This window comes from Hyla sarda, chromosome 2 (genome assembly GCF_029499605.1).
Source record: "Hyla sarda isolate aHylSar1 chromosome 2, aHylSar1.hap1, whole genome shotgun sequence".
Taxonomy (NCBI): Eukaryota; Metazoa; Chordata; class Amphibia; order Anura; family Hylidae; genus Hyla; species Hyla sarda.
In genome coordinates, this window is record NC_079190.1 from 218,693,790 (window position 1) to 218,721,485 (window position 27,696).

Genomic DNA, 27,696 nt, shown 5'->3' on the forward strand with positions numbered 1-27,696 from the left:
GCGGGCATCGGAGCGATGCCCCTGTCATGCGCGGCTGATCCCGGCTGCTAATCGCAGCCAGGGACCCGCCGGCAATGGCCGACGCCCGCGATCTCGCGGGCGTCCGCCATTAACCCCTCAGGTGCCGGGATCAATACAGATCCCGGCATCTGCGGCGGTTCGCGATTTAAATGAACGATCGGATCGCCCGCAGCGCTGCTGCGGGGATCCGATCATTCATAACGCCGCACGGAGGTCCCCTCTCCTTCCTCCGTGCGGCTCCCGGCGTCTCCTGCTCTGGTCTGTGATCGAGCAGACCAGAGCAGGAGATGACCGATAATACTGATCTGTTCTATGTCCTATACATAGAACAGATCAGTATTAGCAATCAAGGTATTGCTATGAATAGTCCCCTATGGGGACTATTCAAGAGTAAAAAAAAATGTAAAAAAATGTAAAAGTAAAAGTAAAAAAAAAGTGAAAAATCCCCTCCCCCAATAAAAAAGTAAAACGTTCGTTTTTTCCTATTTTACCCCCAAAAAGCGTAAAAAACATTTTTTATAGACATATTTGGTATCGCCGCGTGCGTAAATGTCCGAACTATTAAAATAAAATGTTAATGATCCCGTAGGGTGAACGGCGTGAACGAAAAAAAATTAAAAAAGTCCAAAATTCCTACTTTTTTAATACATTTTATTAAAAAAAAATTATAAAAAATGTATTAAAAGTTTTTTATATGCAAATGTGGTATAAAAAAAAAGTACAGATCATGGCGCAAAAAATGAGCCCCCATACCGCCGCTTATACGGAAAAATAAAAAAGTTAGAGGTCATCAAAATAAAGGGATTATAAACGTACTGTTACGCCTAGCGCTCCGGGTCCCCGCTCCTCCCCGGAGCGCTCACGGCGTCTTTCTCCCTGCAGCTCCCCGGTCAGTCCCGCTGACCGGGAGCGCTGCACTGTCATGGCCGTTGGGGATGCGATTCGCACAGCGGGACGCGCCCGCTCGCGAATCGCATCCCAGGTCACTTACCCGTTCCCGTCCCCTGCTGTCATGTGCTGGCGCGCGCGGCTCCGCTCTCTAGGGCGCGCGCGCGCCAGCTCCCTGAGACTTAAAGGGCCAGTGCACCAATGATTGGTGCCTGGCCCAATTAGCTTAATTGGCTTCCACCTGGTCCCTGACTATATCTGACCTCCTCCCATGCACTCCCTTGCCGGATCTTGTTGCCCTTGTGCCTAGTGAAAGCGTTTTGTGTGTCTAAAGCCTGTGTACCAGAACTTCTGCTATCCACCCTGACTACGAACCTTGCCGCCTGCCCCCGACCATCTGCTACGTCCGACCTTGCTTCTGTCTACTCCCTTGTACCTCGCCTATCATCAGCAGTCAGAGAGGTGAGCCGTTGCTAGTGGATACGACCTGGTCACTACCGCCGCAGCAAGACCATCCCGCTTTGCGGCGGGCTCTGGTGAAAACCAGTAGTGACTTAGAACCGGTCCACTAGCGCGGTCCTCGCCAATCCCTCTCTGGCACAGAGGATCCACTACCTGCCAGCCGGCATCGTGACAGTAGATCCGGCCATGGATCCCGCTGAGGTCCCTCTGCCTTATATCTCTGATATCACCACGGTGGTCGCCCAGCAATCCCGACAGATCGCCCATCTAACCCACCAGCTGTCGGAAATGTCCACCATTGTGCACCAACTTCAGTCGCAACTTCAGCAGCAATCATCTCCTCCGCCAGCTCCTGCACCCCTTCCGCAGCGAGTGGCCACTCCTAGCCTCCGCCTGTCCTTGCCGGACAAATTTAATGGGGACTCTAAGTTTTGCCGTGGCTTTCTTTCGCAATGTTCCCTGCACATGGAGATGATGTCGGACCAGTTTCCTACTGAAAGGTCTAAGGTGGCTTTCGTAGTCAGCCTTCTGTCTGGAAAAGCCCTGTCATGGGCCACACCGCTCTGGGACCGCAATGACCCCGTCACTGCCTCTGTACACTCCTTCTTCTCGGAAATTCGAAGTGTCTTTGAGGAACCTGCCCGAGCCTCTTCTGCTGAGACTGCCCTGCTGAACCTGGTCCAGGGTAATTCTTCCGTTGGCGAGTACGCCATACAATTCCGTACTCTTGCTTCTGAACTATCCTGGAATAATGAGGCCCTCTGCGCGACCTTTAAAAAAGGCCTATCCAGCAACATTAAAGATGTTCTGGCCGCACGAGAAACTCCTGCTAACCTGCATGAACTCATTCATCTAGCCACTCGCATTGACATGCGTTTTTCTGAGAGACATCAAGAGCTCCGCCAGGAAAAAGACTTAGATCTCTGGACACCTCTCCCACAGTCTCCACTGCAATCTGCGCCTAGGCCTCCCGCCGAGGAAGCCATGCAAGTGGATCGGTCTCGCCTGACCCTGGAAGAGAGGAATCGCCGTAAGGAAGAGAATCTTTGTCTGTACTGTGCCAGTACCGAACATTTTTTGGTGGATTGCCCTATCCGTCCTCCACGTCTGGGAAACGCACGCTCGCACCCAGCTCTCGTGGGTGTGGCGTCTCTTGATGCTAAGTCCGCTTCTCCACGTCTCACGGTGCCTGTACGGATTTCTACTTCAGCCAGCTCTTCCCTCTCAGCCGTGGCCTGCCTGGACTCTGGTGCCTCTGGGAATTTTATTCGGGAGTCCTTGGTGAATAAATTCCGCATTCCGGTGACCCGTCTTGTCAAGCCACTCCACATTTCCGCGGTCAACGGAGCCAGGTTGGATTGCACCGTGCGTTACCGCACGGAGCCCCTCCTAATGTGCATCGGACCTCATCACGAGAAAATTGAATTTTTGGTCCTTCCCAATTGCACTTCCGAAATTCTCCTTGGACTACCCTGGCTTCTACACCAATCCCCAACCCTGGACTGGTCCACTGGGGAGATCAGGAGTTGGGGTCCCTCTTGTTCCAAGGACTGCCTTAAACCGGTTCCCAGTACTCCCTGCCGTGACCCTGTGGTTCCTCCTGTATCCGGTCCCCCTAAGGTCGTTAGGGACTCTGCCTGCCACAGAAAATGCCTCTCCCCCCCTCCCAGTCCCTTCATTTTATGGTAAAGTGAGTGATGGCATTACAACGGACAACTGGTCGCGCAAAAAACAAGCCCTCATACAAATCTGTGGATGAAAATATAAAAGAGTTACGATTTTTTGAAGGCGAGGAGGAAAAAATTAACCACTTGAAGTCCTGCGAACTTTATGCTCCCACAGTCGCTATTATGCTTGTCTTGTATGTGAGCGATAAAGCGAGGAGCACCGTGTCCTGATCAGACTAAGTAAAAGTGTTCTCGGACCCTAGTGAAGAACTTCCTAATCGTTTTACCTACATAGTAAAACCCACAAGGGCATATTAGAACGTATACTATGTATGATGATCGACAAGTGATCATTTGGTTCACTACATGGGTATGTCCTCCTAACTTTATGGTGCGACTATTTATATTGTGCATGCAAAAAACGCAGTGTTTAAATGGGAAATTACCGAGTTTCTACGATGTGTAAGGAGTGGTTTTCTAACAGCAATCTCATGCAGATCATGATCGGCTACGATCAAAAGCCAATTTTTTCTGATGACAGATGATATGATAGAATTCATATTAGAGTTGGAAAAAGAAAAGGTGAACCTTGTATTTTCACACTGATTATGAATTTTGGTTGCCGAACGGCTTTTCATTTCTTTTTTAGATGTGAACAAAGTATGACGAGGAATACTTTTGGCTCTTTGAAACGCTTGCTCAATAATGTGTTCCGGATAATTACTTTCTCATAACCTAGATTTTAACTCTTCTGTCTGTGCAGAATATGTGCTATCGCAACTGTTAAAGGGGTACTCCGCCCCTAGACATCTTATCCCCTATCCAAAGGATAGTGGATAAGATGTCCGATCGCCGCGGTCCCGCTGCATGGGACCCACGGGATTCCCGCTGCGGCACCCCGCTATCATTACAGCACAGAGCGAGTTCGCTCTGCACTTAATGACGGGCAATACAGGGGCCGGAGCATCGTTACGTCACGGCTCCGCCCCTTGTAACATCACTGCCCGCCCCTTTCTATACAAGTCTATGGGAGGGGGCGTGGCGGTCGTCACGCCCCCTCCCATAGACTTGCATTAAGGGGACGGGCCGTGATGTCACGAGGGGCGCAGCCATAATGTCACGCTGCTCCGTCCCCTGTATCTCCCGTCATTACGCACAAGGCGAACTCGCTCTGCGCAGTAATGACAGCGGGGTGCCGCAGCGGGGATCCCGGGGATCCGCAGCAGATAGGGGATAAGATGTCTGGGGCGGAGTACCCCTTTAATTCTTTTAAACCTAATGAATTGGGAGTACGCTACATTTTTTTTTTGACATGGTGTGGATGAGAGCTGTTAAATTCTAACAGAGTATTGCGGGCTGTACTTTTTCTAAATCCCTTTGTGTGGATTGCACCATCTATTATATTGATCGAGACGTCCAAAAACTCCAGTGACTTATCACCAAATACATGTGAAAATGTTTAAGTTATAAAAATTTAAGTAACTGACGAACTGTTCAAACGATTCCTTATTTCCTTCCCAGACAACCAGCACGTCATCTACGTATCGCATGAATAATTTGATATGACTAATGTAGGGATTCGTCTCAGAAAAAACAAAGTTCCTCTCAAAAATAGATTAAAAAAAGATTAGCATACGTGCAGGAGACCAGCGTACCCATAGCAGTGCCGGTCTCCTGCCTGTACCAATCCCCCTCAACATGGAACTCATTATGCATGAAGACAAATTGTAAGGAGTCGCATACAAACGGCACAAAATCATCTGATATGCCCGCTTCCACGAGGAGCTCATGGATGGCCTGTACACCCGCATCCGAGGGATGCTGGTATACAAGCTCTCGACATCAATAGATGTGAGATAATAATCATCACTCCAAGTGAATTCCATTAATTGGCGTAAGAGATCGGACGTGTCCTTAACGTAAGTAGGCATAGATTTCAGTAGTGGTTTTAGGAGCCATTCAAGATATTGGGATAGGGGTTCAATCGCACTTATGTATTTTAGGGAGAAAATACCATTTTGGATATTTAGGATGTTCAATGGTAAGCCATTCAGCAGTTTTAACATAAAGGACGCCTTTCTCTGTTTGGGATCTGAGAAAAGACCAAATTTTGTAACAGTGTTACGTGTAGGATTAACTGATAAATGGGTATATACTTCATTATTTTGTAATTGCCTAGATGCTTAAAATGTTTTATATTCTTTAGTTACTACGACAACACTGCCACCTTTATCAGCTCTACATTCTCTAACGTGAAGTTAACCATTTGAGCGCTCTTTCTTCACTGGGGGATAGGTTACTCCTGGTTACGGGATAAACTAGGGATTTTACTTCCCTGCAAACTGCCTCCTTAAACAGATCTAACGAACTGCTTGGTACTACTGCAGGGGAGAACCTAGACTGCTTCCCACCTTTAAAGGTAATAACGTCGCACAATATAAATAGTCACACCATAAAGTTAGGAGGACATACCCATGTAGTGAACCAAATGATCACTTGTCCATCATTATACGTAGTATACATTCTATATATGCCCTTGTGGGTTTTACTATGTGAGTAAAACGATTAGGAAGCTCTTCTCTAGGGTCCGAGAACACTTTTACTCGGTCCGATCAGGACACGGCGCCGCTCGCTCTATCACTCACATACAAGGCAAGCATAATAGCGACTGTGGGAGCATAAAGTACGCCTGACTTCAAGTGGTTAATCCACCCCATAACGGGGGTGACAGACATACTAGCCTCTTACAATGTGAAGCTAGATGGATTATTAAACTAGAAGCGCTAGGACCACTTGGACTTAATGACAGGAATGATTATAGTTCATTTTTATAATGTTTTGTTGTTGTTTCACTTACCTTTTGAATCACTAAGGTGAGGACTGTGCTGATTGTGGCGCATGTCTTTGTATGTTGCTGCACGAAACAGACACCGTCCCACGGAGGCGCCCCCGCATCTGCGTTATGTATAACTGCCGTACATGCTTCAATAAAGAATCTTGGGCAATTGTGGTGAGTGCGATCTTCTACATTCCACTCTTTCTTCTATATTGTTTTATTATGTACACTGCTGTATAAAGTTGTGTTCCTTTCTGTACTTGACTATAAATTGACTTAGGCTGGGTTCACACTACGTTTTCTCCCATACGGGAGCGCATACGGCAGGGGGGAGCTAAAACCTCGCGCTCCCGTATGCCTTCGTATGCGCTCCCGTATGTCATTCATTTCAATGAGCCGGCCGGAGTGAAACGTTCGGTCCGGTCGGCTCATTTTTGCGCCGTATGCGCTTTTACGACCGGACCTCAAACCGTGGTTGACCACAGTTTTAGGTCCGGTTGTAAAAGCGCATACGGCGCAAAAATGAGCCGACTGGACCGAACGTTTCACTCTGGCCGGCTCATTGAAATGAATGACATACGGGAGCGCATACGAAGGCATATGGGAGCACGAGGTTTTAGCTCCCCCCTGCCGTATGCGCTCCCGTATGGGAGAAAACGTAGTGTGAACCCACCCTTACTCATGTGTAATGTGTATTACATAAGCTATCAAGGCTCATACTATAATATTGTCTAAAAATACATTGCCTGCTGTATGTAGTCTTGCTGTATTTATTACTTACATTTATTACTCATTTTATTTGCAATAAAATGGTAACATTTTTAACCTTTTCCTGACGACAGTGTTTTTAGCCTTAAAGGGGTTATCCCCCATAAGGTTATTTTAGTACATATCTGCAAGTCTATCTTTTTGTCAACTGGATATTTCCTGATGGAGTTTGGTCTCTTAAACTATACATCCCATAGTTCCATCTTTGTACGTGTGAAGTTACTTTCCTCCCTCCCATACTTCAGCCAACCCACCCATTGCAGCACAAATGAGCTGCATCCATTCAAAAGACCGTTGTGTTTTCTAAACAGGGTGCCTACAGTTGTTGCAGTTGAAGGAGGACTGGCTCCCTTTGCACAACTGACTAGTGAGGTCATGTCTCAACGCCCTGCAACTGAGAAATCCTGAGACTTGAGTCATTTGGTATGCTGTTAAAAATAAATATTGGGGCGAAAATCACATAAGAATTGCGAGACCACCGTCACACACATGTTCAAACACTATATTATGAACTACACTGAACAAATCTGTTTAACTTTCTGGCACCAGTTGATTTAAAAAAAAAAAGTTTTCCACTGGAGTACCCCTTTAATGCTAAAGCACCTGAAGCCAATGCAAAATGTGTACGTCTCACCACTATGATTTATACTGGTGCCTGTGAGTTTGGATACATTTTTTTTTGAGGGGTGGATTGGAATTTTCCAGTGCTTATTTTTATTTCTCATTTTTTTCATGTATTTCATTTATAAAATTTACTAAATGTATTTATTTTAATATATTTTTCATTACAGGGGTCAGATCAGTACATGATTTGTGGGTTCCCCTGTTATCCCCATATACAGATCACTGATAACTGTTGTCAGTAATCTTTATACACATGCATGCAGAGAACACAGACTGTTTCTTTCACATGCCCTCAGGCTGATCTCCACAACAAATCTCTGTAATGTCGATAGCAAACAGCACCAATTTTCGCCCAATGACTACATGAAAAAAAAAGTGACATGACACTTTTTTTTTTTTTTTTTTTTTTTAGCATTGTCCCACTTTGAAGCTCCAATTGAAATCAATCGGAGCTTCAGTACACAACCCAGCCTAACTGACTGTGAATCGAAGAGGTCAGCAGCACACAGGTGAGGATTTTTCCCATCTTTATATACCTTAATATTGTCACAGGGTTTCTCGGTTTACCTGATCCTATTGATGCTATTTGGTCATCATACAATTGTAGGTTTTCATCATGTTTAGTACAACTGTTATGTCATAAAAAAAACTATAACAGAATAGTTTTATGATAGAGTAAATAAAGAAAAGTAATTAAGTATAATAAAGTTGTTCTTATAAGTAGAGCTAGGAGTTTGTATCTTTAATGGCTATACTGGAGGAAAATATTATTGCATTATAGCCACGTAGGACAATGTCAGAAATGCCCCAAACTATTATTATAACAATGAAAGTGAATGGATATAGCCAACTGGGCCTTGATTAGTATAATGGTAGAGGCAAAATCAGGGCCTCAAAACTAGAAGATTTATGGATATAATCTGATGTCCGATACTATCTGGTAACTGGGAATTTATTTGGGTACCTGCTATGACTGTTAGGCTACCAATGTTATAAATTTGGAAATACCAAGAAAGCCTTTTATGACATCCCATATTCTGTTAAATATAAACATGAGTGCCAACTGCTTTCTGGGTAAAGCTGCTCCTACACATAAATGACAGACATAATAAGAGAACTGTTTTTGTTGGAATGTTATCTTTTCATATTGCAGTAATCTCTGTAATGGCCCTCTAATTTAAATGTCTAGGGTAAATCAATAGAATAATATGTACATTACCTCTCCATTTACAAGGATGTCAAAACGAATGCCAAAAACCTTGAATAACATCCTTTTATTTATTCCATCCTCTCTAAAGTGTCTTGCATGCCTTTAAATAAAAATATTTGAGTAACGTTTAGCATTTTCTAATCTTCATATTAAATAAATGATGACAAGCTTTTTTAATGGAGGTATGGTATGATAGCAACACGGTCATTACCCCATGTATTTCAGGGTATTAAACAAATATAGAATTTCGGCTGCATTAAGGAGTATGTTAGCTATAAAAAAAAGTCACCTATATATATGAAAATGTGACAGGATATAATTTATAAAAGAAGGAACATATACATATTCATTAGGGGCGTAAGTAAGGGAAATCTTGAGAGTGGCAGCACCTAAGAAGATAAGATAAGGTAACCACCAGTTTGATCAGCAACACCTGCACTAACAATCAGGACCTGCAGGTTAGTGCGGTGATGCAGCTGACAGATTATTTTTTTTAGGGGGTGTATGCCTAATATATACCACCTGTCTGTATAATCCTGTCCATCACCTGATATTCACTCCCATTCAAATCTTTCTATTAAAAATAAGTTTACACCCATCCGACTATTAAAGTGTACCTGTCGCTAACAAAAACTTTTCATATAATGTAGATAATACCATTATATGTAAATTTGTAATACACATTGGTTAAAAATGTGTATAGATTTCTCACTACAGCTATTGCCTGTGTGTCCCTGTGAGGCAGGGCCGGTGTTAGGGGGGAAAAACCTGGGCAGTTGCCCAGGGCCCCAATCCTAAAGGGGGCACCTGAAAAGCTTTAGGGCATTACTAACACTACTGCATTTTGTGCAAAATCATGGTAAAATCCCTGCATTTTTGCCAGGATTTTGAGCAAATCGCGGCAAAATATAGTCGTTTTAGTATAGTCCTAAAGCTGTCTGGGCTGCAGAGAGTCTATAGACAGCACTAATAGACTTACTATAGACCTTCTAGGACCTATGATTACTCCTATAGGCTAGGACTCCTGATGATGTCATCGCAGGTCTTGGAAGACCCATAGTAAGTCTGTGCTGTGTGTGCATGGGCTCTGTGCAATGGATTAAAAAAAAAAAGGTAAAAGGGGAAAGCATGGAGGGATAAATATTCAATTCCAGCACATACAGTCATGGCGTAAATGTTGGTACCCTTGAAATTTTTCTAGAAAATGAAGTCTTTCTCACAGAAAAGGAGTGCAGTAGCCTTATTGTACTGCTTTTAAAAAACTCAGGCTTTTTAACAAACTAAGTTTGTTTAAAATCGTCCTATTCTGACTCTTTAACTTTCAAATTTTTCCGTATACAGGGCTGCATGAGGGCTCATTTTTTTGCGCTGTGATCTGTAGTACAGTAAGGAGCATGAAGGTGGGCATTATGACACAGTAAGGGGCACAAAAGGGGCATTATTACAGGGTGGGGCATTAAGAGGAAAACTATTACTGTGTGAAGAATAAAATTAGCGCTATTGCTGACAGGCAGCACTGAGAAGATCACTGTTATAGTATATGTGGGCGCTATTACTGACAGGCAGCACTGAGAAGATCACTGTTATACTATATGTGGGCTCTATTACTGACCAGCAGCACTGAGAGGATCACTGTTATAGTATACAGTCATGGCCTTAAATGTTGGCACCCCTGAAATTTTTCAATAAAATGAAGTATTTCTCACAGAAAATTATTGCAGTAACACGTTTTGCTATACACATGTTTATTCCCTTTGTGTGTATTGGAACTAAACCAAAAAAAGGAGGGAAAAAAGCAAATTGGACATAATGTCACACCTAACTCCAAAAATGGCCTGGACAAAATTATTGGCACCCTTAACTTAATATTTGGTTACACACCCTTTAGAAAAAAATAACTGAAATCAGCCGCTTCCTATAACCATCAATAAGCTTATTACACCTCTCAGTTGGAATGTTGGACCACTCTTCCTTTGCAAACTGCTCCAGGTCTCTCTTATTGGAAGGGCACTTTTTCCCAACAGCAATTTTAAGATCTATGAACAGGTGTTCAATCTGGACTCATTGCTGGCCACTTCAGAACTCTCTAGTGCTTTGTTGCCATCCATTTCTGTGTTCTTTTTGACGTATGTTTGGGGTCATTGTCTTGCTGGAAGACTCAAGATCTCTGGAAGACTCAAGATCTCTGGAAGACAAAAGCAAACCCAGCTTTCTGACACTGGGTTGTACAGTGCGACCCAAAATCTGTTGGTAATCCTCAGATTTCATGATGCCTTGCACACATTCAAGGCACCCAGTGCCAGAGGCAGCAGAGCAACCTCAAAACATCATTGAACCTCCACCATATTTCACTGTAGGTACTGTGTCCTTTTCTTTGTAGGCCCCATTCCGTTTTCAATAAACAGATGTGCTTTACCAAAAAGCTCTATCTTGGTCTCATCTGTCCACAAGACGTTTTCCCAGAAGGATTTTGGCAAAGTTCATTTTGGCAAAATGTAGTCTTGCTTTTTTATGTCTCTGTGTCAGCAGTGGGGTCCTCCTGGGTCTCCTGCCATAGCGTTTCATTTAATTTAAATGTCGACAGATAAATCGCGCTGACACTGATGCTCCCTGAGCCTGCAGGACAGCTTGAATATCTTTGGAACTTGTTTGGGGCTGCTTATCCACCATCAGGACTATCCTGTGTTTATACCTTCCATCAATTTTTCTCTTCCGTCCACGCCCAGAGAGATTAGCTACAGTGCCATGGGTTGCAAACTTCATGATAATGTTGCGCACTGCGGACAAAGGCAAATCTAGATCTCTGGAGATGTACTTGTAACCTTGAGATTGTTAATATTTCTCCACAATTTTGGTTCTAAAGTCCTAAGACAGTTGTCTTCCCCTCTTTCTGTTGTCCATGCTTAGTGTGGCACACACACAGACACACAATACAGACTAAGTGAACTTCTCTCCTTTTTATCTACTTTCAGGTGTGATTTTTATATTGCCTACACCTGTTACTTCCCCCCAGGTGAGTTTAAAGGAGCATCACATGCTTGAAACAATCTTATTTTTCCACAGTTTTCAAAAATCGCCATTTTGTTCTCCCTGAATCATGCTGAATCTCAGCCAATGTAAGTAAATGTAGAGAAATCCAGCACAAATCAGTTCTTGCTCTTTAGGTCGTTTATTAAACCCTTAAAACTGCATCATAAAATGTATGGATTCCTGTGACCCTGTGGTTTCCTGTGACCATACATTTTATGATTCCATTTTGTGCTGGATTTCTCTCTGTGTTATTACAAGTTGCTGTTGCTCCACAGCTATCCGTGCACTTCATTCTTGCAATGGGGGGAGCTGAGCTGATTTGCACTAAATGGGGTCACATTGCGACCCCCAAATCACCGCAGCCACAAATTCCTCCTGGATGGAATTATTATGTTTCTCATGTTGTAGTCCTAACCATCTGGGGTTTGCAGCGCAATCTCATTTACTCAAATTAGCCGAGATGCAGCACAATTCAGGAAGCGCAACATAGTGATCTTTGGTCACGCAATCTGAGGGCGCCATTTTGAATTTTTGCCCAGGGCTACACTTAGTCTAAAACAGGCCCTGCTGTGAGGAGACCAAATACAGGAAGTGTGGGTGGACAAGCAGGGCTCTGTGCAGTGATGACAAGCAGGGCTCTGTGCAGTGATGACAAGCAGGGCTCTGTGCAGTGATGACAAGCAGGGCTCTGTGCAGTGATGACAAGCAGTGCTCTGTGCACTGAGGACAAGCAGGGCTCTGTGCACTGAGGACAAGCAGGGCTCTGTGCGCTGAGGACAAGCAGGGCTCTGTGCAGTGATGATAAGCAGGGCTCTGTGCAGTGATGACAAGCAGGGCTCTGTGCAGTGATGACAAGCAGGGCTCTGTGCAGTGATGACAAGCAGGGCTCTGTGCAGTGATGACAAGCAGGACTCTGTATGCTGAGGACAAGCAGGGGCTCTGTGCAGTGAGGACAAGCATGGCTCTGTGCACTGAGGACAAGCAGGGCTCTGTGCACTGAGGACAAGCAGTATAATCAATGTATATTACACATATACATATAATTGTGTTATCTACATTAAATCAAACGTTTTTGTTAACGACAGGTACACTTTAACTTAATTGTCAAATTATCTCTACAACAAATGGTTGTAGAGGAACCAACCCAGAGGGAGGCCATTTTGGATTTGGTATTCTCAAATGGGGATTTTGTATATGATGTTATTGTAGGCAAACGCTTGGGATCTAGTGATCACCAGTCAGTGTGGTTTAATATAAGAACAGTGAAGGAGTCACACCACACAAAAACAAAAGTTTTAGATTAAAAAAAAAAAAAACAGACTTTTCAAAAATGAGATTAGTCCTAAATGAGTCCCTATCAGGCTGGAGCGGATTACAAGGAGTCCAGGAGAAATTGGACTAAATAAAAGATGCATTATTGAGGGCAACAGAAAATTGCATTAGACTTGTCAGTAAAAGCAGAAAAAGGAACCACTGTTGTACTCAGCAGAAATGGCCAAAACCATTAAAAACAGAAAGCTAGCATTTAGTAATTATAAAACAACCCAGAGCAATGAAGATAGGGAGATATACAAGATTAGGCAGAAAGAGGCCAAGCAAGTTATAAGAACTTCTAAAGCACACACAGAAGAAAAACTAGCTGTGAAAAAAGGGGATAAGACATTCTTCAGATATATAAATGAAAAAAGGAAATTAACCCCTTAAGGACCGGGTACAGGTACGTCCTTGGTCCTGCTCCGGTGATATAACGCGGGGTTACACGGTAACCCCGCATCATATCACGGCGGGCCCGGCATCATAGTGAAGCTGGGACCCGCCGCTAATAGCCGATCGCGGCGCCACGCACTATTAACCCTTTAGCCGCGCGCTCAGAGCTGAGCCGCGCGGCTAAAAGCGAAAATGAAAGCTGCCGGTCAACTCAGTGGGCTGTTCAGGATAGCTGCAGCGAAATCACGGCATCCTGAACAGCTTACAGGACAGCGGGAGGGCCCCTACCTGCCTCCTCGCTGTCCGATCGCCGAATGACTGCTCAGTGCCTGAGATCCAGGCATGAGCAGTCATGCGGCAGAATCCTCGATCACTGGTTTCCTATGAGAAACCAGTGATCAATGATAAAGATCAGTGTGTGCAGTGTTATAGGTCCCTATGGGAGCTATAACACTGCAAAAAAAAAGTGAAAAAAAAAGTGAATGAATATCATTTAACCCCTCCCCTATTAAAAGTTTGAATCACCCCCCTTTACCCATAAAAAAAAAAAACACAATGTAAATAAAAATAAACATATATGGTTTCACCGCGTGCGTAAATGTTTGAATTATAAAAATATATCGTTAATTAAACCGCTCGGTCAATGGCGTGCGCGCAAAAAAATTCCAAAATCCAAAATAGTGCATTTTTGGTCACTTTATATCATTTTAAAATGAATAAAAAGCGATCAATAAGTCCTATCAATGCAAAAATGGTACCGTTAAAAACTTCAGATCAAGGCGCAAAAAATGAGCCCTCATACCGCCCCATACATGGAAAAATTAAAAAGTTATAGGGGTCAGAAGATGACAATTTTAAACGTATTAATTTTCCTGCATGTAGTTATGATTTTTTCCAGAAGTACGACAAAATCAAACCTATATAAGTAGGGTATCATTTTAATCGTATGGACCTACAGAATAAAGATAAGGTGTCATTTTTACCGAATAATGTACTACGTAGAAATGGAAGCCCCCAAAAGTTACGAAACAGCATTTTTTTTTCAATTTTGTCGCACAATGATTTTTTTTTCCATTTCACCGTAGATTTTTGGGCAAAATGACTGACGTCATTACAAAGTAGAATTGGTGGCGCAAAAAATAAGCAATCATATGGATTTTTAGGTGCAAAATTGAAAGAGTTATGATTTTTTAAAGGCAAGGAGGAAAATACGAAAATGCAAAACACAAAAAACCCCGGTCCTTAAGGGGTTAAAACAAGGAGTAACTAAATTAAAAATAAAGGAAGGAAGGTATGTAGAAGAGAACAAAGGGCTAGCTGACTGCCTTAATGAATGCTTCTGTTCAGTTTTTACAGAAGAAATTGGGGAGGAAGACTAATGAATCATTTAATGCATGTGTCTTTACAAAGGAAGAGGTTCTACGTTTGCTGTCGAAAGTGAAGACAAATAAGTCACAGGGGCCTGATGGGATACACCCAAAATTATTAACAAAGCTAAGTGGTGAGCTAGCAAAACCGTTAACAGATTTATTTAACCAATCACTGGTAACAGGAGTTTTCCTGGATGATTGGAAATGAGCAAATTGCGTGTCCATTCACAAAATAGGTAGTAGGGAGGAATCAAGCAACTATAGGCCAGTAAGTCTGACATCAATAGTGGGGAAATTAATTGAAACCCTACTAAAGGATAGGATTGTGAAACATCTAAAATCCCATGGATTGCAAGATGAAAAACAACATATGTTTACTTCAGGGAGATCATATCAAACAAATCTTAAACATTTTTGACTGGGTGACTAAAATAATAGATGGCGGAGGGGCAGTAGACATGGCAAAGCTAGATTTTAGTAAGGTTTTGACACTGTCCCACATAGAAGACTTATCAATAAACTGCAGTCATTGAGCTTGGACTCCCATATTGTTGAGTGGATTAGGCAGTGGCTGAGTGACAGACAACAGAGGGTTGTAGTCAATGGAGAATATTCAGAGCAAGATCTTATCACCAATAGGGTACCTCAGGGATCTGTACTGGGACCAATATTGTTTAATATCTTCATTAGTGATATTGCAAAAGGTCTCGATGGTAAGGTGTGTCTTTTTGCTGATGACACAAAGATATGTAACAGTGTTGATATTCCTGGAGGGATATGCCAAATGGAAAAGGGTTTAGGAAAACTAGAAGAATGGTCAGAACTCTGGCAACTGAAATTTTATGTGGACAAGTGCAAGATAATGCACCTGGGGTGTAAAAACCCTCAGGCAGAATATAGAATATTTGACACAGTCCTGACCACAATATCTGAGGAAAGGGATTTAGGAGTAATTATTTCAGAAGACTTAAAGGTAGGAAGACAATGTAACAGAGCAGCAGGAAATGCTAACATAATGCTTGGATGTATAGGGAGAAGTATAAGAAGTAGAAAGAGAGAAGTGTTCATGCCGCTGTACAGAACACTGGTGAGACCTCAATTGGAGTATTGTGCGCAGTACAGGAGGCCACATCTCCAAAAGGATATAGATACTCTAGAGAGAGTTCAGAGAAGAGCTACTAAACTAGTACATGGATTGCAGGATAAAACTTACCAGGAAATGTTAAAGGACATTAACATGTATAGCTTGGAAGAAAGAAGAGACAGAGGGGATATGATAGAGACTTTTAAATACATAAAAGGAATCAACACGGTAAAGGAGGAGAGCATATTTAAAAGATGAAAAATTACCACAAGAGGAGATGGTTTTAAATTAGAGGGGCAAAGGTTTAAAAGTAATATCAGGAAGTATTACTTTACTGAGAGAGTAGTGGATGCATGGAATAGCCTTCCTGCAGAAGTGGTCGCTGCAAATACAGTGAAGGAGTTTAAGCATGCATGGGATAAGCATAAGGCTATCCTTCATATAAGATAAGGCCAGGGACTATTGATAGGATTCAGATTGGGCAGACTAGATGGGCCAAATGGTTCTTATTTGCCGACACATTCTATGTTTCTATGTCAAAGTATAAACCCATATATATCGAGAGTGGAAGGGCATATAAACAAACTGTAAAAAGGTTTATGAACAGGACAACCAAAGCTATGACAGTAGCATGAATTTTTTTAAGTAGCCACATGTTCTCTTTAGCAAAGCATTTTTCCATTTTATTACAACAAAAATTTGAGAGACAGAGAGCATAGAGAGCAAAAGGAGTGTTCCTTATATAATAAAACTGACCTACCTGAAATTGAAGCCTTGTGAAACTGAGTTCTCATCCTGTAGGGCATGAAAAAAATATTTGGGCTTGCAGTATTTCACTGGCCAATCAAGATCACAGTGCCAGTCTATTACAATACCAATTGTTCCTCCCTGTGGAATAATACATTACAACCAAATTAAATAGTAAAATTTTAATTTATGGCATTATTATTATTAGAATTACTAGCCTTAATAAGAATTTATCATAAGACATGTCAGAGGTCTTATTATAAGTTTAATTTTTTGTGCAGCTGTTCATATTTAAAAAAAAAATCCTGAAAAAGTTGAACCCCTTAACGACACAGGACGTATATTTACGTCCTGCGCCGGCTCCCCCCTATGGGACCTATAACACTGCAAAAAAAAAGTTAAAAAAAAGTGTTAATAAAGGTCATTTAACCCCTTCCCTAATAAAAGTTTGAATCACCCCCCTTTTCCCATAAAAAAAATAAAAGTGTAAAAAAAATTAAAAATAAACATATGTGGTATCGCCGCATGCGTAAATGTCCGAATTATAAAAATATATCATTAATTAAACCGTACGGTCAATGGCGTACGCGTAAAAAAATTCCAAATTCCAAAAAAGCATATTTTGGTCACTTTTTATACCATTAAAAAATGAATAAAAAGTGATCAAAAAGTCCGATCAAAACAAAAATCATACCGATAACAACTTCAGATCACGGCGCAAAAAATGAGTCCTCATACCGCCCTTTACATGGAAAAATAAAAAAGTTATAGGGGTCAGAAGATGACATTTTTAAACGTATACATTTTCCTGCATGTAGTGCGACAATATCAAACCTATATAAGTAGGGAATCATTTTAACCGTATGGACCTACAGAATAGTGATAAGGTGTAATTTTTACCGAAATATGCACTGCGTAGAAACGGAAGCCCCCAAAAGTTACAAAATGGCGTTTTTTTTCGATTTTGTCAAACAATGATTTTTTTTTCCGTTTCGCCGTGCATTTTTGGGTAAAATGACTAATGTCACTGCAAAGTAGAATTGGCGACGCAAAAAATAAGACATAATATGGATTTTTAGGTGGAAAATTGAAAGGGTTATGATTTTTAAAAGGTAAGGAGGAAAAAACGAAAGTGCAAAAATGGAAAAACCCTGAGTCCTTAAGGGGTTAAGGACCAAGACCATTTTAGCCTTGACCCCTTAAAGGGGTAATCCAGTGACAAACACATTTTTTAAGTGAATTAAAGGGGTTATCCAGGAAAAAACTTTTTTCCAGAGAGTTAAACAGATTTGTAAATGACGTCTATTTAAAAATCTTAATCCTTCCAGTACTTTTCAGCTGTTGTATGCTCCAGAGGAAGTTCTTTTCTTTTTGAATGTCTTTTCTGTCTGACCACAGTGCTCTCTGCTGACATCTCTGTCCATGTCAGTAACTTTTTAGATTAGGATAGGTTTACTTTGGGAATTTGCTCTTGCTGTACAGGTGTACAAGTACGCCCTGCGTCCTTAACCCCTTTTCGTTTTTTTCCTCCTTGCCTCCTAAAAATCATAACTCTCTTATATTTTCATCCACAGACTAGTAAAAGGGCTTGTTTTTTGCGTGAACAGTTGTCCTTTGTAATGACAAAATGAATGGCTTAACCAAAAAAATACTATTTGTGTGGGGAAATTGATAAGAAAACGGCAATTTTGCTAATTTTGGAAGGTTTTGTTTTCATGCTGTACATTTTATGGTAAAATAAACCTGTTTGTTTTATTCTGTGGGTCAATATGATTAAAATGATACCCATAATTACATACTTTTCTATTATTATACAGCTTTAAAAAAATCACAAACTTTTTAACCAAATAAGTGCATTTAAAATCCCTCTATTTTGCTGACCTATAACCTTTTCATTTTTCTGTATAACCGGCTGAATGAGGGTTCATTCTTTGCGCCGTGATCTGTACTTTTTTAATACCACATTTGCATATATAAAACTTTTAATACATTTTTTTATCAATTTTATTTGGAATAAAATGTTATAAAAAAAGCAATTTTGGACCTTTTTTTTTTTACATTCACGCCGTTCACCGTAGAGGATTATTAACATCATATTTTAATAGTTTTGATATTTATGCACGTGGCGATACCAAATATGTTTATAAAAAAAATTTTTTTACACTTTTTGGGGGTAAAATGGGGAAAAACAGACAATTTACATTTTTATTTTTATTATTTTTTGCTATTTATATACTATTTATTTTGCTATTTATAGCAATCATTCGATTGCTAATACTGTTCAGTGTTATGCATAGGGCATAGCACTGATCAGTGTTATCAGTCATCTTCTGCTCTGGGCTGCTCGATCTCAGACCAGAGCAGAAGACCCATGGAAGGCAGCGGAGGCAGGTGAGGGGACCTCCATCTGCCGTTCTGGATGATCGGATCGCTGCAATACAGATACCGTGATCTGTATTGATCACGGCATCTGAGGGATTAATGGCGGACATCCACGTGATCGTGGATGTCCGTCATTACCGGCGGGTCCCTGGCTGCTATCAGCAGTCGGGACCTGCCGTGCATGACCCGAGCATCGCTCCGATGCTCACGGTTATGTATAGGACATAAATGTACGTCCTGGTGCGTTAAGTACCACCGCACCAGGACTTTTTTTTTTTTTTTGGACAGTTTTGTTTTTTTACATGTATGCCATTAACCTTTCGTTGTAACTAACCTTATATATTAATAGTTCTGACATTTATGCACACGGCAGTACCACATATGATGATGTTCATGTTTTATTACATTATTATATTTAAAAAACGGGCAAAGGGAGGGGGGATTCAAACTTTTATTAGAAAGGGTTTAAGGGGTTATCCAGGAAAAAACTTTTTTTTTATACATCAACTGGTTCCAGAAAGTTACGGTAAACAGATTTGTAAAATACTTCTATTAAAAAATCTTAATCCTTTCAGTACTTATGAGCTTCTGAAGTTAAGGTTGTTCTTTTGTGTCTAAGTGCTCTCTGATGACATGTGTCTCAGGAACCGCCCAGTTTAGAAGCAAATCCCCATAGCAAACCTCTTCTAAACTGGGCGGTTCCCGAGACACGTGTCATCAGAGAGCACTTAGACACAAAAGAACAACCTTAACTGCAGAAGCTCATAAGTACTGAAAGGATTAAGATTTTTTAATAGAAGTAATTTACAAATCTGTTTAACTTTCTGGAAAAAAGTTTTTTCCTGGATAACCCCTTTAATTCACTTTTATTAACTTTTTTTTTTAAGTCCCCATAGGGACTCAGCATTGATCAGTGTTATCAGGAGCTTCAGAGCACCGATTGGACGACCATGAGTGACATGTAATTTTACCGTTGAGGTCTCGATCAGCTGCCCTGAGCTAATTGGCACCGTTAACTCAGCATTTTAGACGCCATGATCAACTTTGATCGCAGCATCTAAAGGGTTAATGCCAGCCACTGACCCAAGCGGCGATGCCCAGCATTAACCGTGTGTCCTGGCTGCTCATTGCAACCGTGACCCACCAGATATGAAGCGTGCAGCTGGTGAGCATGCTTCAAACCCCAGTAACGGGACGAGGGCATACTGGTATGCCCTTGGTCCTTAAGTATCAGGATGCAAGGGCGTACCTGTACACCCTTCATCCTAAATGGGTACATTTTTAAAATAACTAATGGAGTAATGCACTGTAATTGGTTTTCTTCAGCTTCATTCTTTGCTTTGAATATTGGGAAAGCTTCATCAGAGTATCTCATTATCATTAGTGGTGGGGACTGTTATTACAGACGATAGCTATTCTGAACTTCTGGAGGCCTAGATAAGGCACAATAGTAATTCAATGAGTCATCCATTAAACTTTAGTTTTATTAATGGATTTACATTTTTAGAAGATAATATTTTGATCTTTTGTTTTGTAGTAACTATTTTTATTTGATAAAATCTTCCTTTGGGAATTAGTATTAAGGCTTCTATTAATAGACAGAGTAACATAAATTGTTACAGTTTCCATGAGGAAATTAAGTACAGACACCTTCCCTAATAACTAGGAAGTTGTGTACCGTGTCTATAGAAGCACAGAATATTTTTGTGCTTATATAGTGCAGCATAGGCTATTATAAGTGAATATGTGGTGACTAGGGTGTTGCAGTATGTAGCAGGGTCCGGTGGTATAAACCCTGGGGGCAAGATGTTGTTAACCCCTTAGTGTTTGTGACGCCAGGATGTGGTTATTCCGGTATGGTAAACGCCGTCAACCAACCTAAAAACGGTTTGTAATAAAGGACTGTCCACAGCAAGGATTCTAAATAAACTGGAACTTTTACTTGAAATGTTTAGGGAACAGTCTTTACAAATATGCAGTTCCTTCAGAGGCAACTGGGACACTGGATACCTCACAGGCTTGCTTGGACTTGTAGTTATTGAAATATTTAGGCAGACCACTGTTCTACTAATATATTCCTTAGCTGAGTAGTATTCACTGGATTTGTAGAGAGAATTGTAACTCACATTTTAGAAGTTGCTGCGTTTTGTTATGCATTGGCCTAGATTAGATGGATTTGCAGTATACAGGACTTTATGCTTTCTTTAGGTCCAGGAGATAAGAGAGAGAATATAGACTACAGCCCCTTATATACTAAGGGGCTGGACTAAAGCTCATTGGTTGCTAATGCCTGGGGTTCCTGTGCCCTTGGAACTCTGGGTATATCACATGACAGTAGGTCACATGACCAAGGAAGGTCCTATACATTTTATACAAACTGTACAACTTTATACACCAGAACAATATGTACACAATATAGATATACAGTGCATTCAGATAAGACAGTGAAGGCCGAGCAAGGGGTGAGCCCTGCAGGAGAGCCCTATGGACTCAAGGGACTCTTCCTGAGGAGACTTAAGGAGGGTAGAGGACTAGGTCCTGTACCAGGACATCACAAATAGTGTTGATGTTCTTATTTATGCCTTGTCTATGGCTGTGTTAGATGAAGTAGAATATGGGGGGGAGAAAAAACGAACATGAAGTGATGCATTTCCTTCCTTTTTGCATTTTTTACAGAAATATTGCCATGAGGAAAACAGCTTTTGCCCTGAAATCACAATTGAGGTGTTTTATGAGATCATAAGTCTTACACATAGGAGAGCAGCGCAAAGGTGCATCATACAGGACACTCTACAGTGTATGGACCTACTTCTATATATGATCCCAAATAGATAGCAGAATATTGATAGAGTTGGGTGGGCAGGGGACAGAGTCTGACCCAGGACAGATTACTTTTTGTTCCACAAAGTCATGTAATTTTCTTTTGAACATGACCCAGCTACAGTAATGAAAAGTATAGATGCAGCTGAGCAGGAATAAAACAGATAGGCACTATAGGAATATTGGTGGGGAGTGTGCATTACATGAGCAAAAAAAAGCCAAAGAGTGCTTTCTAAGGCCATTTTACATGTGCTGATCATTGAATGAGTGTTTGTAGGAATACTTATTCATGATTATTTGCCTGTGTAAAAAGGCCTGTTATCGGCTGATGAATGAGAAAAACTTGATTGTTGAAACTGGATCTTTTTGTGCGGCCATTGGGTGGGGGTGGGGGGGGGGGCAGTAATATCTGCTGGGAGGACCTACCTAATTTGGGAAACTTTCTGCTAGGGGAGAGGATTGCCTAATGGTAGACACTAGCTGATGGGAGGAATTTGTGTAAATAGCATATGGTGTTGCTATCCTTATCTAGGGTTTCAGGAGTACAATACAGCTGTCATAAACTTCCCCACCCCATACTGATAATGAGATGATTCACCTTATCCTGACGGTCGACTAGTACAACAAAACTGACTAGATACTTACAGAAAACAGATCATATCATTTTTTTTGTCACTGATCTAATGGCCATTGTGAAAACTGCTAATTCAATATTCCTCCTACAACTCCTTGGGAATCCTGTGGGCACTGCTAAGCTTACAATAAAAAAAAGGTCTCTGACCAAATATACTATATACTATATTCGTACAACGCGTTTCACAGCCGGTCTGACTTCTTCCTTAGGTACAAAGGATATAGGGAACAAAACAAGTTTAAACACCCACACCCACCCATCACATGAATGGAAATGACATTAAAGGTTTTTTTTTTACTTTGTTTCTCAAGTGGCACAGGACTTAACACTAAACCTACCTGTGCTGTACTTGGAGGTATATAAACTCCAAATCTAATGCACCTTAATCATTATTATAGGTAGCATTTTGGTGCACCTGTGAGGCCAGCAACATATTAGCCTACTTCGGTGGGGCTCATAGCCTTCCTCCCTCCTCCCACTGTATGTGTGCTTAGTCACACTGGAGTGAACTGGGAGGAGGCTGTGAGTCGGACCTAATGCTGCTGTAATTGCCCACTGGCCCCTGGTATTGCCCATACGGCACAGGCAGGTTTAGTGTTAGGTCCTGTGCCACTTTTTTTTATTTAGTTGAGAACCACAAAAATGCAGAAGAGGACTAAAGGAAGGATATCATAGTAATAATCAAAATTATATCTAAGGACAAAATAATAGTAGGATTTTTTTTCTTTTATTAATATTTTGTTCATACAATAATTGTGTTTTAACTTTTTTTTTGTTTCAGATACAGGGAACATACATACTATTATTATGTCCTTACATATAATTATTATTATTATGATATGCTTCCTTTAGTCCTCTTATTGCCTGATCCCCATCCCTCCTTATTTCTCATCTCCCATAGCCTTCAGAATACCTGCATGTGCAAAATAAGGATAAATAAATGATAATTGTACAGAAAATATTTTACAAGAAATTAAACAATTAAAAATGCATACAGCCACCCACAAACCTATACCCTAGGTTTACAATCCCAGAACGAAGATCACATAATTAATTAATTAAACATTAATAACATAAAATACACATACATCTTTAACCCCTTGGGGACCAAGCCCATTTTGACCTTAAGGACCAGGCCAATTTTTGTTTGTGCGCTTTAGTTTTTTTTTTTTTCGCGTCACCAATGGTACTTTGTAATTACATCACTTATTTTCTAACATAATCTGCGGTAAAACAAAAAAAAAACGTATTTGTGGGGTGAAATAGAAAAAAAATAAATGCCATTTTGTTACTTTTGGGGGCTTCCGTTTCTACACAGCGCACCTTTTGTAGGCCGAAAGAAGTGCATATGCACGAAACCATCGTCAGTCCCCTCTGAACGCCCACAGATGTTATGAGACCTGATCCACAGGTGTCTTCCATGTGGGAGCATCAAATCCATTACCTTGTGGTGAGTGCAGGATACTTTGATTCTAGTAGCATTGTACACTTTTTGGTAAAAATAATCTTTATTTTGTAGGTGCATATGGTTACAAGGTTACAGGGCTATAAGGGCTCATTTTTTTGGGCCATGGTCTGTAGTTTTTATTGTACCATTTTGTTTTGATGGGACTTTTTGATTGTTTTTTATAAAAAATTTTTATGGTATATGAAATGACCAAAAATGCACAATTTTGGACTTGTACAATTTTTTATGTGTACACCATCGACCGTGCGGTTTAGCAACCCCTATATTTTAATAGGTCATTTTCACACACAGAGGTACCACATATGATTTTTTTTTATTATTATGTTATTTAAAAAATGGGAAAATGAGGTTAATTCACCTTTAATAAACTTTTTTTTTAACACTTTATTTAATAGTTTTTTTAGCCTCCATAGTGGGCTATACTATGCAATATTTTAATTGCATATACTGATCAATGCTATGCCATAGCATAGCATTGATCAGTGTTATCGGTGCTCTACTGCTTCAGCCTGCTATGCAGGCTGGGAGCAGGAGAAGACCGATCAGCTGACAAGGAGGCAGGTAAGGGCCTTACCGGCATCCTCTCAGCAGATTGGGACATCACAGTTTCACAGTGATGGTCCCGATCAGCTCTGCTGAGCTGCCGGGATACTTTTACTTTCTTTTTAGATGCCGCATTCAAATTTGATTGTGGCGTCTAAAGGGTTGATGCTGAGCATCGGCCTGATCTGTGATGCCCGGCATTAACCATGGGTCCTGGAAGCTGATAGCAATAGGGACCCACCGGGTTTGAAGTGTGCACAGCTCATTAGCGCACTTCAAACCCCAGTAGCGGAAGCAGGGCATACATGAACGCCCTTGGTCCTTAAGTACCAGGACGCAAGGGCGTACCTGTATGTCCTTTGTCCCCAACAGGTTAATCATTTATTAATTTTTTTATTTCAAAATTAAATTCATATGTGATCTTTCCCCTTTTTAATTATTGCTCCCCAACGGCTTTTTGATGTCCCTGCCCGCTCGCAAAAACCCTTCTTATCTTCCACCAAAAATTAAATGTTCTTGTCTACATATAGAATTTGAAAACTATCAATATATGCCTTAGGTACCACTTCTGTTTTTTTTTTTTCCATAGTACACAACGAAATTATTAGAGGGTGCCTATGCACATCCTTTTTTTAATCTATTAAGTACAAAAAAAAGAAAACACACCAATGCATTATTTTCACTCCCATAGACTTCTATGGGAGAAAAATGCTAAGATTTTGGTGAAAAAACGCCATAGGCTCAACATGCTGCTGTTTTTTAAAAAACTGCCACTGAGCCCAAAATGGCAGAAAAATGCCAAACAGAGTGAAAAAGTGCCAAACCGAAAAAATGCCAAATGGATATAGCATTTTGCAATTTCCTATTGAATTGTAGCTAACATCTGGTTGCAGTGTTTTTACCCAGAAAAAACGCCATGCTGCCAATATGGCATTTTTTTTTTTTAGCGTTCTTACAAAAATCAAGATAAAAAATCAAAGTGGAAACAGCCTCAAATTGGTTTAAACTGCTTTGCAATCTTGCACCAAAATTTTCTGGTATTTTTGGCACAAATTGGTGGAGTTAATCCTACGCCTCTTATACCTAAGACACACATCCTTTACAGAGCCCACACTCCTATTACCACATAAAGAAGAATTGTTCAAAATCTATATATATAAAACTCAACGTGTGTGTGTGTATGTATGTGTGTATGTTCCAGCATCACGTCCAGACGGCTAAAGATATTAACATGAAACTTGGCACACATGTTACTTATATGTCAGCAACAAACATAGGATAGGTGATGTAACCCTTACCCACCCCGATTTGCCAGGGGCAGGGTTTATGTTTAAAGTCCCATACAAGTCAATGGGAAATATATGTTACTGCATAACTTCCAAACGGCTGGAGATATTTCCATAATACTTGGTCACATGTTACTTACAAATCAATGAGAAGTGTATGTTCCCACATAACTTCCGTACAGCTGGAGATATTTCAATATCTGGTACACATATTACGTGTCGGGATAGGAGGTCGGGATAGGAGGACGGGATAGGAGGATGGGTTAGGAGGTCAGGATAGGAGGTCGGGATAGGTGCTCGAGATATGAGGTCGGGATAGATGGACTGGATAGGAGGACGGGATAGGAGATTGGGATAGGAGATTGGGATAGGAGATTGGGATAGGAGGTCAGGATAGGAGGTCAGGATAGGAGGTCGGGATAGGTGCTCGAGATATGAGGTTGGGATAGATGGACTGGATAGGAGGACGGAATAGGAGATTGGGATAGGAGATTGGGATAGGAGATTGGGATAGGAGGTCAGGATAGGAGGTCAGGATAGGAGGTCGAGATAGGAGGTTGGGATAGATGGATTGGATAGGAGGACAGGATAGGAGGTAGGGATTGGAGGTCGGGAGAGGAGGTCGAGATAGGAGGTCAAGATAGGAGGTCAAGATAAGGATAGGAGGACGGATAGGAGGTAGGGATAGGAGGTCGAGATAGGAGGTTGAGATAGGAGGACGGGATAGGAGGTCAGAATAGAAGGACGGGCTAGGAGGTCAGAATAGGAGGTCGGGATAGGAGGTCGAGATAGGAGGACGGGATAGGAGGTCGGGATAGGAGGTCGGGATAGGAGGACGGGATAGGAGGACGGGATAGGAGGACGGGATAGGAGGTCGAGATAGGAGGTCGAGATAGGAGGTCGAAATAAGAGGACGGGATAGGAGATCAGGATAGGAGGACGGGATAGGAGATCGGGATAGGAGGTCGAGATAGGATGAGATAGGAGGACGGGATAGGACAGGATAGGAGGACGAGATAGGAGGACAGGATAGGAGGTTGGGATAGGAGGACAGGATAGGAAGACGGGATAGGAAGACGGGATAGGAAGACGGGATAGGAGGTCGGGATAGGAGGACGGGATAGTTGGTTGGGATATGACAACAATATATGAGGACGGGATATGAAGTCAAAAGCTTCCTCCTTTGTTTATTTTCCTTCCCGACAAGGATTAGGAAGGAAAAACCGGGCAACGCCGGGTACTCAGCTAGTTTATAATAAATGTGGTACAAGTAACATAAGCCAGTTACTTTGGTGCATTTGCAAATTGCAATAGTAAATCTGACCCAATGTTCTCACTTTTGCCTGAAAGACTTCTCATGCACTGCCATATTAGGAAACTCTTTGCTTCAGACCATCAGAACCGCTCCAAACGTGTTTGATAATTTTAAAACTTTTTTCAAGGATGTCTGTTTGGAATATGCTATAAGTATTATTTGGTCACTAGCAGAATCCAGAATGCTTAAAGGGGTATTCCAGGAAAAACTTTTTTATATATATATCAACTGGCTCCAGAAAGTTAAACAGATTTGTAAATGACTTCTATAAAAAAATCTTAATCCTTTCAGTACTTATGAGCTTCTGAAATTAAGGTTGTTCTTTTCTGTCTAAGTGCTCTCGGGAAATGCCCAGTTTAGAAGAGGTTTGCTATGGGGATTTTCTTCTAAACTGGGCCGAGACAGGTGTCATCAGAGAGGAATTAGACAGAAAAGAACAACCTTAACTTCAGAAGCTCATAAGTACTGAAAGGATTAAGATTTTTTAATAGAAGTAATTTACAAATCTGTTTAACTTTCTGGAGCCAGTTGATATATATATATATATAAGTTTTTTCCCTTTAAATTTGAGAAGCAGTTTTTTTGGGAAATGGGGAAAGTTTTTTTTTATACAGTATGTTGTAGGATGTACTGTAGCTCCTTTTCAAATTAGAGTCTTACATCTTAACAATAATAATAATTTATTATATAGTTCTGAAAAAAAAAATCATTAACTTCAGTCATTGCGGCAACTGCAAGAAAAGTAAGTGCCACATGCAACTTCACCCAATCACTAGAAGTTAGATAGCTTTGTTTTAACCCCTTAAGGTCCAAGCTCATTTTGACCAGAGCGTT

The 27,696-nt window shown here is 41.2% G+C and overlaps 1 protein-coding gene and 1 long non-coding RNA gene across 5 annotated transcripts in view; one reads left to right on the top strand and one right to left on the bottom strand.

Annotated features, from left to right (window-relative positions):
- LOC130355769 (uncharacterized) overlaps nucleotides 1–27,696 on the top strand; it is a 161,769-nt gene that overhangs the window by 72,599 nt on the left and 61,474 nt on the right. The window contains exon 2 of the long non-coding RNA XR_008888653.1: nucleotides 7,679–7,775. This is a non-coding gene — a long non-coding RNA (uncharacterized LOC130355769). The remainder of the gene's footprint in view (nucleotides 1–7,678; nucleotides 7,776–27,696) is intronic.
- P2RX1 (purinergic receptor P2X 1) overlaps nucleotides 1–27,696 on the bottom strand; it is a 199,617-nt gene that overhangs the window by 54,479 nt on the left and 117,442 nt on the right. For all 4 annotated transcript variants that reach the window (XM_056556399.1, XM_056556401.1, XM_056556400.1 and 1 more), the window contains 2 exons: nucleotides 16,428–16,555; nucleotides 8,486–8,576 (listed from right to left, as the gene is read on the bottom strand). In XM_056556399.1, the coding sequence (XP_056412374.1) occupies nucleotides 8,486–8,576; nucleotides 16,428–16,555 (219 nt within the window). The remainder of the gene's footprint in view (nucleotides 1–8,485; nucleotides 8,577–16,427; nucleotides 16,556–27,696) is intronic.